Raw genomic sequence first — 14,036 nt, forward strand, 5'->3', positions numbered from 1 at the left:
CATTGTTTTAAAATGAGGCCGCGTTCATTGTCAATACGTCCCAGAGATGGTAGCACCATACGGCAGATGGAATTTTACCGCCAGCAGCGAGAATGAGAACTGTTTTAAATACTTAAAATGGCAACGTTTTCCTTACTTGAAGAGCGTGCAATCATTCGTTTTCTGAATTTGCGTGGTGTGAAACCAATTGAAATTCATCGACAGTTGAAGGAGACATGTCGTGATGGAGTTATGGATGTGTCGAAAGTGCGTTCGTGGGTGCGACAGTTTAATGAAGGCAGAACATCGTGTGACAACAAACCAAAACAACCTCGGGCTCGCACAAGCCGGTCTGATGACAGGATCGAGAAAGTGGAGAGAATTGTTTTGGGGGATCGCCGAATGACTGTTGAACAGATCGCCTTCAGAGTTGGCATTTCTGTGGGTTCTGTGCACACAATCCTGCATGACGACCTGAAAATGCGAAAAGTGTCATCCAGGTGGGTGCCACGAATGCTGACGGACGACCACACGGCTGCCCGTGTGGCACGTTGCCGAGCAATGTTGGCAGGCAACGACAGCACGAATGGGACTTGCTTTTCGTCAGTTGTGACAATGGATGAGACGTGGAAGCCATTTTTCACTCGAGAAACAAAGTGCCAGTCAGCTCAATGGAAGCACACAGATTCACCGCCACCAAAAAAATTTCGGGTAACCACCAGTGCTGAAAAAATGATGGTGTCCATGTTCTGGGACAGCGAGGGCGTAATCCTTACCCATTGCATTCCAAAGGGCACTACGGTAACAGGTGCATCCTACGAAAATGTTTTGAAGAACAAATTCCTTCCTGCACTGCAACAAAAACGTCCGGGAAGGGCTGCGCGTGTGCTGTTTCACCGAGACAACGCACCCGCACATCGAGCTAACGTTGCGCAACGCTTCGTGATAACAACTTTGAAGTGATTCCTCGTGCTCCCTACTCACCTGACCTGGCTCCTAGGGACTTTTGGTTTTTTCCAACAATGAAAGACACTCTCCGTGGCCGCACATTCACCAGCTGTGCTGCTATTGCCTCAGCGATTTTCCAGTGGTCAAAACAGACTCCTAAAGAAGCCTTCGCCGCTGCCATGGAATCATGGCGTCAGCGTTGTGAAAAATGTGTACATCTGCAGGGCGATTGCGTAGAGAAGTAACGCCAGTTTCACCGATTTCGGGTGAATAGTTAATCAGAAAAAAAATCGGAGGCCTTAGAACTTGAATCCACCTCGAATTCTGCACGTACCGTGCGCTGGTTAGCGTCCCTTCCAGAAACACTGAGGTGAACGGGAGTCGTAGCCTATCACACCCCAGACCATGAGGCCTCGGGTGGGGCCAGTCTCTCTCGGATGAATGCACTCTATGAGACAGTGCTCACCGGGTCTATATCGTACGTGCAAACGTCTACATCTACGTGATTACTCTGCTATTCACAATAAAGTGCCTGGCAGAAGGTTCAATGAACTACCTTCAAGCTGTCTCTCTACCGTTCCACTCTCAAAAGGCACGCGGGAAAAACGAGCACTTAAATTTTTCTGTACGACCTTATATTTCTCTTATTTTATCGTGATGATCATTTATCCTTATGTAGGTGGGTGTCAACAGATGTTTTCGCAATTGGAGGAGAAAACTGGTGATTTAAATTTCATGAGAAGATGCCGTCGCAACAAAAACACCTTTTTTTAATGATTGCTACTCCAGTTCATGTATCATGTCTGTGACACTATCTCCCCTATTTCGCAATAATGCAAAACGAGCTGTCCCTCTTTGCACTTGTTCGATGTCATCCGTCAGTCGCAACTGATGCGGATCCCACACTGCACAGCAATACTCCAGAATAGGGCGGACAAGTGTGGTGCAAGCAGTCTCTTTAGTAGACCTGTTGCGCCTTCTAAGTGTTCTGTCAATGAATCGCAGTCTTTGGTTTGCTCTACCCACAATATTATCTATGTGATCGTTCCAGTTTAAGTTATTTGTAATTGTAATCCCTAAGTATTTAGCTGAATTTACAGCCTTCAGATTTGTGTGACTTGTCACGTAATCGAAATTTAGCTGATTTCTTTTAGTACTCATGTCAATAACTTCACACTTTTCTTTATTCAGGGTCAACTGCAACTTTTCGCACCATACCGATATCTAATCTAAATCGTTTTGCAAGTCGTTTTGATCATCGGATGACTTGACAAGACGGTAAATGACAGCATTATCTGCAAAGTATCTAAGACGGCTACTCAGAATGTCGTTAATATAGATCAGGACCAATAGAGGCCCTATAACACTTCCTTAGCTTTCGAAATGTCGTGCTACAGAAGAATGTTGAAGATTAGGTGGGTAGATCACATAACTAATGAGGAAGTATTGAATAGGATTGGGGAGAAAAGTTTGTGGCACAACTTGACTAGAAGAAGGGATCGGTTGGTAGGACATGTTCTGAGGCATCAAGGGATCATCAATTTAGTATTGGAGGGCAGTGTGGAGGGTAAAAATCGTAGAGGGAGACCAAGAGATGAATACACTAAACAGATTCAGAAGGATGTAGGTTGCAGTAGGTACTGGGAGATGAAGAAGCTTGCACAAGATAGAGTAGCATGGAGAGGTGCATCAAACCAGTGTCAGGACTGAAGACCACAACAACAACAACAACAACAACAACACTTCTTTGCGGAACGCCGGATATTGCTTCTGTTTTAGTCGATGACTTTCTGTCTATTACTACGAACTGTGACTTTTCTGACAGGAAAACACGGATCCAGTCGCACAACTGAGGCGATACTCCGTAGGCACGCCGTTTGGTTAGAAGACACTTGTGAGGAACGGTGTTGAAAGCCTTCTGGAAATCTAAAATTATGGAATCAATTTGACATCCCCTGTCGATAGAACTTATTACTTCATCTGTGTGCAGGCAGAATCTCGTTCATCACTGAAGATCACGGCGCGTCATTCTGTGTTCCAAGTGATCCTCCGACAGCACCAGGCAAGGCATGCAAGTCGATGCTGGAAGACGAGCTAGAGGTGTGCGTGCCTCTAGTCCGTTAATAACCAGATCAAAACACTCTGTGTCGGCACGTCTTGGCTGACAAGCCCTCTTATCTGTGCTGTGGTAGCTGTACGATCTGTTACGCTGCCCTTACAATTCGTCGATCCTGGTGGGCACCTGTGCTGTGTGGATGTCCTGAACCTTGTCCACGGACGTGAGAATGTTCAGGTGACCACCGATACCAGCGCCATTGCACAACTGGCGCTGCACGTCGAACTTGCGAGGCAGTTCTCCGAAATAACCATCCCGTCACTGGGGAGGCCGCAGTTTAACTCCTCTCAAACTCGCTGAGTCGCCTGTAGGAAGCGTGAGTGCATCCCCGTGCTTGCCTGCTTGCTTCACACGTTTGCACTGCACTGAGGCTTCTGGCTGTGAGAATTCCCCATTAAAGGCTAGACACAGATGGCATTCTGGTAGCTATGCCATTACGCTATCTGTTGGCGGGTGATGCTGAAAACATTTTCAGTACATCTACTGTCCTTCAAGTGGTATATGCCTTCATCAGATCAAAACTGATGTCGCCTTTCTGGGTGTACCAATTTTTTTCCCAGCAGTCTATACCGAAGAACAGATTGTAAATGATACAACATTACAGTGGTTTGTTCACATTAAACTTGTAAATTGCCTCAGATGAGATGCACCTTATTACAATGATGATTACAGAAATGACTACTGAGAAATGATAGATGACATTGTCACAATTATAATGATTGGTCAAAAGGGTCCGGTGAATGTGCCACGTAAAAGACATTTTCACAGTAAATGGTCACCACCTCTGTAGCTTAATGGTTGCACTGCTATCTTCTGTATTCAAGGACCCATGTTAGAATCTCAGATTTTTTCTGGGCTAGGGAGGTGTAGAACGGTGTCTACTAAGTCTTCTAAGATGAAATGGCCAGCTTCTAGTATAAGAAAAAAGTAGTACCATAAGGATTCATCTATTGGCAATAAGGGCTGAAGGGTTTGGTGACATGCTGATTGTATGGCCCACGATCATAGATCACTGTGCCGTAGGCAGCAGTTGGCCAACTGGATGAGGCCTAAGGCCTTATGCATGTGTGGTATTTACATTTACATAAACATTGATTTGTCACATGGCGCTAACAAATATACCAGGTGACATCCATATTCACTGAAATTATTAGTCAAGTGGGGCAGACAAATGTCACAGATAATACACATCTCCACCACAAGGGTGATTAGTCGATGGTACACTCAAAAGCAGCAGATGAGCCATTCTTCATCAGGGACAGTCAAACATGACAAATATGTATCTTGATTAGAGTGATGATTTACCCATATAGAGAAGTCAAATGTGCCAGATGGGGGCATCTTCACCAGACTGTTGATTACTCAGATGGGGCAGACGACTGTGCCAGGTTAAATCCATTTTCATTGAAATGATTAGTCAAATGGGGCTGCAAATGTGGAAGATAGGATACATCTTCTCCAAAACGATTAGCCAAATGGAGCAGCCAGCAGTGGCACATTAGATGCCCATCCGTTGGAATGGTGCTTACTCAAATATGCTAGATGATGTGAATCTTCATTGAAATGGTGATTAGTCAAACAGAAGAAACTGAGCCTCACATAATTGATTTCAAAACTGGGAGCAGTCTGGCTACTTTCTTCTGAAAAGACCAGGGTAAGTAATATTTTGGAGAAGAAGGTGGTCAGTCTAAAGAGCAGGTGTACTCACGTGCATGCCCGTCTGTTCGTCGGTGAAGTTTCCATACTGCCAGATGATGCACTCTGCCTTCTTCAGGTACTTGTCACGGGTCACAGGATCCCACCAGTCCACAAGGTTCCCGTCCTTGTCAAACTGACGGCCCTGAAGAGTGTTGATGCATTAGAGCTACGTAAAACAAATTAAATATAGTGTAACATTTTTTTTAGTGTTTCATCCACCTACATTACTCTCGTACTTGCTTTCCCATTCCATTCCTGAATGGTGCACGGGAGGAATGGATGACAAGCTTGCACGTGATTTCGAATCTCTCGTATTTTATCTGCTGAATAAAATCTCTCACACTGGCTGTTAAAATACTTCACTGCAAACTTCACATCAACAGAGATGGATCTTTAGATGATGGGTTTTGCAAGGAGTTATGACACGGCAAAGTAATTACTTAGAGCCAAATCCCATCATTCATCATCAAGATAGAAACAGATAGCAGGCTAAAAGTGGTAGTCCACGATTAAACTGATTCAGACGATAGAGCGGGCTAGCGCTTTTAGCGCGATATCTGTTTCTGTCTTGAAGATGAACGATGGGACTTTACTCTAAGCAATTACTTGGCATGCCATGGCTATTTAGAAAACCTGTCACCTAAAGATGGATCTCTTTTTATGCAAAGCCAGTACAGAATTTTGAATAATAGTATTTTAACAGCCAGAGTGGAAGATTTTATTCACAATGTGGAAGGCCGGCTGGTGTGGCTGAGCGGTTCCACGCACTTTAGTCTGGAACCGCGCGACTACTATGGTCAGATGTTAAATCACATAGTGCTCAGAGCCATTTGAACCATTTTTGAACAATGTGGAATTTTGGCTGCAGTTGCCCTACCTTCAAAATAATATCTTATTTTACTGTCATGGCCTTTCCACAAGGTACTTGTAGGATGAAACAACATATTTCTGAGAACATAAGGTTGCGAAATTTTAATAGTAAACCACGCCATGATACACAGAATCTCTCTTGAACAATATGCCACTGGAGCTTTACAAGCATCTCTGTGGCACTTTCTCTCTTCCTAAAGAAACCTGTAACGAAACGTGCTGCTCCTCTTCGCACCCCTCCATTTCTTCTATTAGTGTGATCTGGTATGCGCCCCAGAATGAGAAGCAGTACTAAACCATTGGTCAAACGAGGGTTTGCTAGATTCCTTTGTGGACAGATTACAGTTCCTGTGGACATCTTCCAATTTATCTCGGTGTCATTCACTGTGGTCTAAGAGTGTCATCTGCGATTAGGAATAAAATGTCCTGGATCCTGCATTAGATCCCAGAAATTAGAATGAAAATCATCAGCAATGGTAGGTGAAGGCTTCTCAGTCTTAAAAACGGCATTGTCAAAGTGAGTGGAGGAGCGTACAGAGTTCCAGGGCCCTCTTGTCCTTGGCGTGGTACACTCTCCCTAAAAGATGGAAGAATCAGCAATGATCAAGAGCTTGGCGATGCAAAATGCAATGTAAACTACCGCATTAAAGACACTTAATGTTTATCCACAGGAAATGTTGACTGTAATTGAAAAAGTGCCATGATGGTCTCCCCATTGGCAAAAGATACTGGGTTAGTCCGCCATTCACATTTATAGGAAGTGACTGTCAAGGGAAAGGTAATCATGAGAAAAACATTGAACAACCAGCAAAAAGGGCAAAATTGTACAAGCCAGAGTGTGAAATGTCAGAGGGCTGAAAGTGATAGGAAAACTAGAAAAGGTGAAAAGAAAAAGATACATCTATATAGTACGAGTCAGCATAGTGAAATGGAAAGACAAAAACGATTTCTTGTCAGATAAATGTAGGGGTAAATTTGGCAAGATACCTATTTTCTGAGTCAGTACACGGAGTTTAGGTGGCCTCCAGTTTGTAGCGCTGCAGTCAGTCACTTCCCCAGCTAGTTAGGAGGTGTACAGCTGGTGGCACTTCAGTCATTGACCAGCTTGTTCTGCTTGTTCAATCTCTGCCGCCAAAGATGTTACAACTCTAGGTCGTCCTCCATACCCCTGTTTAGAAAAAAAATCGCGAAAGTTCGATCTCTGAGCTCACCCTCTCCTGCCGTCCCCCATCCTCTTCCTTCCCACTATTTTCTCCCCTCTTAAGCAAGCTACATCAGTTTGTGGGAAATAGGCCAGTGAGACAGCTAAGCCAAGAAACACATACTTAGAGCTCCTGATTCCCGACCCCGTATTTAACCAGTCACTAGAGACGGAAGTGTGTCCTCCACAGCCTATGTCTTGTCTGCACGTCCCCACTTGGCACCAAAATCCAATTCTGATTTGGTGTTTTTGTTATTGTTCCATGTCAGTACAAAATACAAATGACTCCTCGTTAAGCCATGTCACGTTCTTGGAAATAGTCTAATCAGAGAGTTTGTAAGCCAACACACACACACACACACACACACATGGAGTCAGCAATCATGTTTTCAGCATCCCATATGTCTGGCCAGTGAGGTTCACTATTTCCGCTCCATTTACTGCAAGGCAAGACACTACATACCCTCAAGTGAAATTCACAATCTTGTTTCCATGTCTACATTGTTTAGCAAAATATGTAAAAAAATTGACAGTGTTCGTGTATTTTACAGGCTAAGATGCAGTTGATGACGAGTGTAGTTCGATGTTTGCACCACACTTGGTGGATGTTGTGGTAGAACCTCAGATTAAATATGACGGTGTTATTTCCTTGCATCCAAGTTATCTGTATTATTTTTGTAACTGTACAAAACACATGTTGGTTAAAACTATATGTTAAGCAGGCAAGACAGTAGAAGGTGACAGTTGCAAACAAATAGGCATTATTATAGATACAAAATGGGGCATATAGTTTCAACTGCCTAGTTTCAACTACTCTTCAAGGTTACAAAACCACACACTTTCAACTACTTTTCAGCATCACCAGGCAAAAGAAATATGGAGATCATCATAAGCTGGAGACTTTTTTAGGGTCTTTTGCAAAGTAATATATAACAAAACAAATATTCTAGTAAAATGACTATTAATTTATACATATAAATTAACACAAAAAACAACTCATTGTTCATTTTTGTTTACTGTAGTTTTCACAGCATCCAGCCTAGTTTTTGGCGTATAATTTAAAGTTACATCTGAGTCATCTAATACATTCTCCAGCCAGTAATCTGAAAAAAGAAACAAAGAAGAAATGTTCTCGAATTCTTATACGTATCTAGTTTACTCCTACGCAACTTGCAGAACTAGTATTCCTGGAAGAAAGGTTATTGCGGAGATGTGAATTAGCTTCAGGCTGGGAGATTGTTTTCGAGAATGAATTTTCACTCTGCAGCAGAGTGTCCGAAGGCAAGGGTAAAGTTGTGAGGCTGGTTCGTGAGTTGTGTCTGGTAGCTCAGTTGCTAGAGCACTTGCCTGTGAAAGACAAAGGCTCTGGTTTTGAATCTATATACAGCAGACAGTTTTAATGTGCCAGGAAGTTTCATATCAGTGCACACACTGCCACAGAGTTAAAATTCATTCTGGAACTGCCTTGTACATTGATGGAAAAAAGTCTCAGCATAAAATAATAGTTATTGTAGAGCAATGAAATTTTGAGGATACATCTGTCTAAGTAACATATTTAAGTGATTAAGACTGCATGATCACAGGTTAATGTAAGCGCGAGATAAGCCAGTGCAAATGGGATATGCTGGTACATTCATAATTGGCGTAGCCAACAGAGTGTTGAATACAAGCATGCAAACCTGCATGAATTTTCTTGTACAGGTACCATGTGTCAGTTTGTGTGATGGAGTTCCATGCCTTGGTCGGTAGATACATTGATGGTGGATGCTGCTTGTGGATGACGCTGGAGTTGTCATCTGATGATGTCGCATATGTGCTCGATTGGAGATAGGTCTGCTGATCGAGCACAGCAAGGCAACATGTTGGCACTCTGTAGAGCATGCTGGGTTACAACAGTGGTATGGTGGCGAGCGTTGTCCTTTTGAAAACACGCTGTGGAATGCTGTTCATGAATGGCAGCACAGTAGGTCGAATCACCAGAATGACGTACTGGTTTGTAGTCAGGGTGCACAGGAGAACCAGGAGAGGGCTCCAGCTGTCCTATTAAATCGCACTCCAGACAACAACTCCAGGAGTAGGTCTGTTGCGTCTAGCATGCAGACATGTTGGTTGCAGGCCGTCAATCAGTATCCCTGTAACCAACATACAGCCATCACTGGGACTGAGGCAGAACCAGTTTTCATCAGAAAACACAAGAGATGTCCACTTTGCCCTCCAACGAGCTCTCGCTTGACACCAGTGAAGTCGCAGATGGTGGTGGTTTGGGGTCAGTGGAATGCAAGGTACAGGGTATCTGTTTCGGAGCTGAGCTAACCTAAGAACATCACACACATCCATGCCCGAGGCAGGATTCGAACCTGCGACCATAGCACTCGCACAGTTCCGGACTGTAGTGCCTAGAACTGCTCAGCCACTCTGGCTGGCAAATCATTATCAAAACTAAACGTATAATTACGTGTGTTTCATCAGTACAGAAACCATTTTGTATCATGCTCATTATGATGGGAGCAGCTTTCACACCCTGTCACAGTTCTCGTGAAAATGTGTCCATTTCGAAATTTCAGAAGGAAACTTTGAGTGACCATTCATCTCTGAGATTTATGGTGTTTGATGGAGTAAATACTAGAACAAACAGGCACAAAATTTTGAAGAACCCAAGCGTTGAATCATTTCCAACATTGCACTAAATCTAATTGCAGCTTTTCTTGGAATCTCATTTACAGTGGCAAGAGTATCATATGCAATGAACTCTCCAATTCTGTTGTTACTGCCTACCATGGAGGCAATTCGAGGGCAATCACTGTGAACCTCATGTCGGATGACAGACCTGCCCTAAGGCAGTATAACGCACTTGTCAAAAACACTCCACACATCGACATTTACTGTTTCTGAGTGCTGTTAAGTACGCAACATTTAGACCACTTTCAACAGAGCTCTCTGTACCTCGGCAAGCAGTGTGCTAGTATCGCAACTGCAGTCACTGGTTCAATTCTTACTGACAAGAATTGTTTCTTCTTTCTTTCTATTTGACTTGTATATCACCAAATTAAAAAATAAGTGAATAAAATCACGATTTTTAATGAAAATAAAGATTTTTATTTTTACTCTGGGCGTAACTAAATTCCTTCCACAGTATTTAAAGACAGATTGCATACAACAAAACAAGAAAAATTGTTGAGTAAATGTGTGCTCTAAATACATATGTTAAGAATTATGAGCACTAATCACATGGAAATGTGAGTATTCAACATAAATTAAGATAGGGCACAAAACCACAAAACGTCAAATACACACAAAGCGTCTTTTTTATTTTTAGAGACTGTTATTGATACACTGGGTGTAACTAAATTCCCTTCTCAGTGTTTAAAGACAGATTGCTTACACCAAAATAAGAAAAACTGTTGAGTAAATATGGGCTCTAAATACATACATTAAGAATTATGAGCACTAATTCAGTACAAAAGGTGTGTTTCACAGGAACCATGACGAGGAAGAGTTGACAGTTCTTAAGCTAAGTATTTTGGAGCCATCATTTACCAGACATGTTTTTCTTGCATTCGTCAACACTACCTCCTTCTCCTTCCAAAATATGGACGTCAAAGTGCTTGCAACATAAGAGATATATTTCATAGTATCGTAGATAAACAACTGCTCATACCTAGCAAGATATTCATTTTAGAGCCCATGTCATCTGTGCTTTTTCTAGTTTTGATGTAGTGAATGGGTATTAAATTTTTCATTTCACACCAAGACATTTTGCAGTTTTCCACCAAATGTTACTTTGTTTTCCATACTCATCTTACAATTCACTTTTCCATGTTTAATTTTAATAATAAACAAAAAATCTAAGATGGCCTGTTCCTGAGGTCTCCTTATCGGATGAATTTCAGCAAATGATTTTCCTTCTTAAGCAATTGATTTCCTGGCAGCAAGTTGCTGAAACGAAAGTTCAGTATCGGTGATGTTGTAAAGTTGTGTCGTCATGGAATAGAAGTTAATGATGTCGCAATGTTCCAGCACATGCTGTAAAGTCTCTGGATGAAGACAACGCAGTTGTTTTTCTTATACTGTTGCATTTCAGTCATAACAAAGAGTTGCTCACACTGGAAACCATTGTGAAGTGCATGGCAGAGGGTACTTCACATTTTAACTCATACTTGGCTTTCTTCCCCTTCCATTAACATATTGAGTGTGGGAAAATGACTGCTTAAACGCTTCTGTATGTGTTGTAATTACTATGATCTTGTCTTCATGATGTTTACAGGACTGATACACATGAGTATGTAGTGTATTATAGATGGGTTGCACAAGTATTTTGTAAGCAATATCTTTTGTAGAATGACTGCATTTCCTTAGTGCTCATCCAATGAACTGATGTCTATCACTTTATTTGCCTATGGCTGAGCATTTGTGATCACTACCACAAATTCTTACACGTTAGTGTTTTTGTGAGTTGACTGATTCCAGCTGTACTGTATTCACGGTATAGTACTTTTCTACATATTGTGCAGTGCACTAACACGCATTTTGAAACATTTAAACAGTTATGTCCCTTTAAAGCATGTAGTATAAAATGCATATAAAAAATTAGGTACCTCATCGTCAAAGCCGTGTGTGATCTCGTGGCCGATGGTGGAGCCGATGCCGCCATAGTTCATGTACTTGGGACGGTCGGCGCTGAAGAACACACCCTGTAGGATACCTGCTGGGATCCCTGCGGAAGTCACACATACTTCCATCACTGCACGTATTGCTGCTCTGGTCAAAATTTTCTCCATCAGTAACAGATAGTTACTAACTAACATTCATTTCTCTTACTCCAATAACAAGCCTCAAATATACGAAAAGATCACTGAATACATGATCATGTGGCACCATTGGAAATTATAATGTGAATAAAGTTTGCAGAAACACGTCCGAAGCAGTGTATGTCGACTTACAGATGCTTCGAGTTGGTTGGTGGAATGCATTACTGTGACTCTGGAGAGTGACTGAAACATATGGAACGTTGCTGACAGTAGCTGACATCATCATCATCTTCATCATAACTATCAACAATAACAACATCAATCATTTGATTCCCACTGCTGGATATGCCCATTTCCCCAGAATTATCCACGTATACATGCATCCCTATCGCTCCAGCACAATTCTGAGGTGTCATCCCATCATCTCTCACCGAGTCATTGCCTCTGCCTTCCCCACCTCCGACAGTCCAGTAGAGAACTTCTGCACGCCATCTGCCCTCATGGTCTTGACTAGATGCCTCACTCACCACCATCTCATTCTCATCACCACAGTCACCACATCATGTCTCTCTCCCCCTTTCTGTATCCCCCTGATACATCTGCTTGTCTCCCCGTCTTTGCCAGTAGCTGACAACAAGCATCTCCCTTGCTGGGTAACAATTAGTTTTTGAATAGTTTTCACCTTTAAACTGCCGTAAGTCACAGCTGGTGACATGCACTAATTACGGAAATTCCATTTGAGAGAAATAACAAGCATCATTTGACATTGCATGGACTTCCATATGGACGACGTACTAATAAGCATCCCTGACATAGAGAAACAACTGAAGGTGCTGAAAACAAATATGTCGTCAGGTCCGGACAGAATCCCAATTCAGTTTTACAAAGAGTACTCTACTTCATTGTCCCCTTACTTAGTTTACAATTATCTCGAATGTCTCGACTGGTGCAAAGTGCCGAGCGACTGGAAAAAGCGCAGGTGACTCCTGTACATAACAAGCGCAAAAGGACAGACCCACAAAATTACAGGCCAGTATCCTTAACATCGGTTTGCTGCAGAATTCTAGAGCATATTCCGAGTTCGAATATAATGAATTTCCTAGAGAGCAAAAAGCTCATGTAGTGTTCTTGAACCCATAGCCCATCAGCATCTATACTTCAATTAGATGACTGGTTTAAATATATACTGAGCTTGAATGCTGGTAGTGATAGAAGTGATAGATATTCATGTGAAGCACAGATACTTAAGGGCTACAGCTGAAGAAGACAATACGATTACAAAGGAAGCAACCATGAAATTTTTACTGACTTATTATTTGTTTTTGCCTTTACGCAATAATGACACAACTGTGGAGAGTTTTCATGGATGAAAACTTGTCAATGATTTCCATGTGGAGATTCTCATGAAGATATTGCTGAAAATGAAGGTGTGTCACATACATCTGAAATACGTTAAATAGGTGCTTTGTCTTAATGTGGTTGATCCAACATGTTTCCTTTCAAACTGTGTTCACAAGGCACAGTTTCCTCATAAGTATCCCCACAAATAAGGGTGCAACAGATGTCTTATCCCCACAGTAACTGTCTTCTAGTATTAACAAGACGATATTAAAAATGATGTTCTTCAGTTTTCTTCACACTTAAAGGATTTGAAGGTCAGTGTCTGGACATCAACTTATAAACTTCCTAAAGCAGTAAAATGAAATTAAAAAATAAAGTTGTCTTTGAAGATGAAAATATTTCTGAGCCCTGTTAAGTGCATAACATTTCTAGCTTATTGAAAGAGTCTCTGGCACTGCATATTTGGTGTCAGTGTCTTGTAACTGTGAAGCTGCTACAGTTCTCCTCAGTAGCAAGTTTATCAAAAAAATTTCATATTTATTAACTCATGTTAATGTGTATTAATAAATAATGAACGATAACTTTTTATGAGAAATAATTAAAAATATTTTTACTTTTAATTAATAATCCTATGAAAATACAAGTAATCAAAAGAAATGAAAATACGGCACAACAATGTGCAACATCAAATAGAAAATAAAATAGTTTTTCTGAAGATTCATAGGTGTAACTGATGAGCATAATTTTTACATTAACATAGAGACTCCTGTATGTGTACAAAATTTTCAATGAAAACATGAATTATAAATAAAAACAAATTGTTTTTATTAATAAATTGTGATACCATGTTTGTTAACTGATATTTGCATTCAATATTAAACATAGATTTCAAATGTAAAAGAAAAACTGTTACAGACGTTATTTGAACAAATGACTTCACTTTTACAACACTTGTATGCTATGCACTTAGATACCACAGATTGCCTTGTTGTTGTTGTTGTTGTGGTCTTCAGTCCTGAGACTGGTTTGATGCAGCTCTCCATGCTACCCTATCTTGTGCAAGCATCTTCATCTCCCAGTACTTACTGCAACCTACATCCTTCTGAGTATGCTTGTGTATTTATCTCTTGGTCTC

The 14,036-nt window shown here is 41.5% G+C and overlaps 1 protein-coding gene across 1 annotated transcript in view; it reads right to left on the reverse strand.

The window, feature by feature from the left end:
- Nucleotides 1-14,036, reverse strand: part of LOC124719691 (neprilysin-2-like) — a 170,261-nt gene that overhangs the window by 11,531 nt on the left and 144,694 nt on the right. The window contains exons 12-13 of the mRNA XM_047244899.1: nucleotides 11,408-11,526; nucleotides 4,752-4,883 (exon numbers count right to left, since the gene is read on the reverse strand). Of these exons, the coding sequence (XP_047100855.1) occupies nucleotides 4,752-4,883; nucleotides 11,408-11,526 (251 nt within the window). The remainder of the gene's footprint in view (nucleotides 1-4,751; nucleotides 4,884-11,407; nucleotides 11,527-14,036) is intronic.

The sequence above is a fragment of the Schistocerca piceifrons genome, chromosome 11 (genome assembly GCF_021461385.2).
Source record: "Schistocerca piceifrons isolate TAMUIC-IGC-003096 chromosome 11, iqSchPice1.1, whole genome shotgun sequence".
Classification (NCBI taxonomy): Eukaryota; Metazoa; Arthropoda; class Insecta; order Orthoptera; family Acrididae; genus Schistocerca; species Schistocerca piceifrons.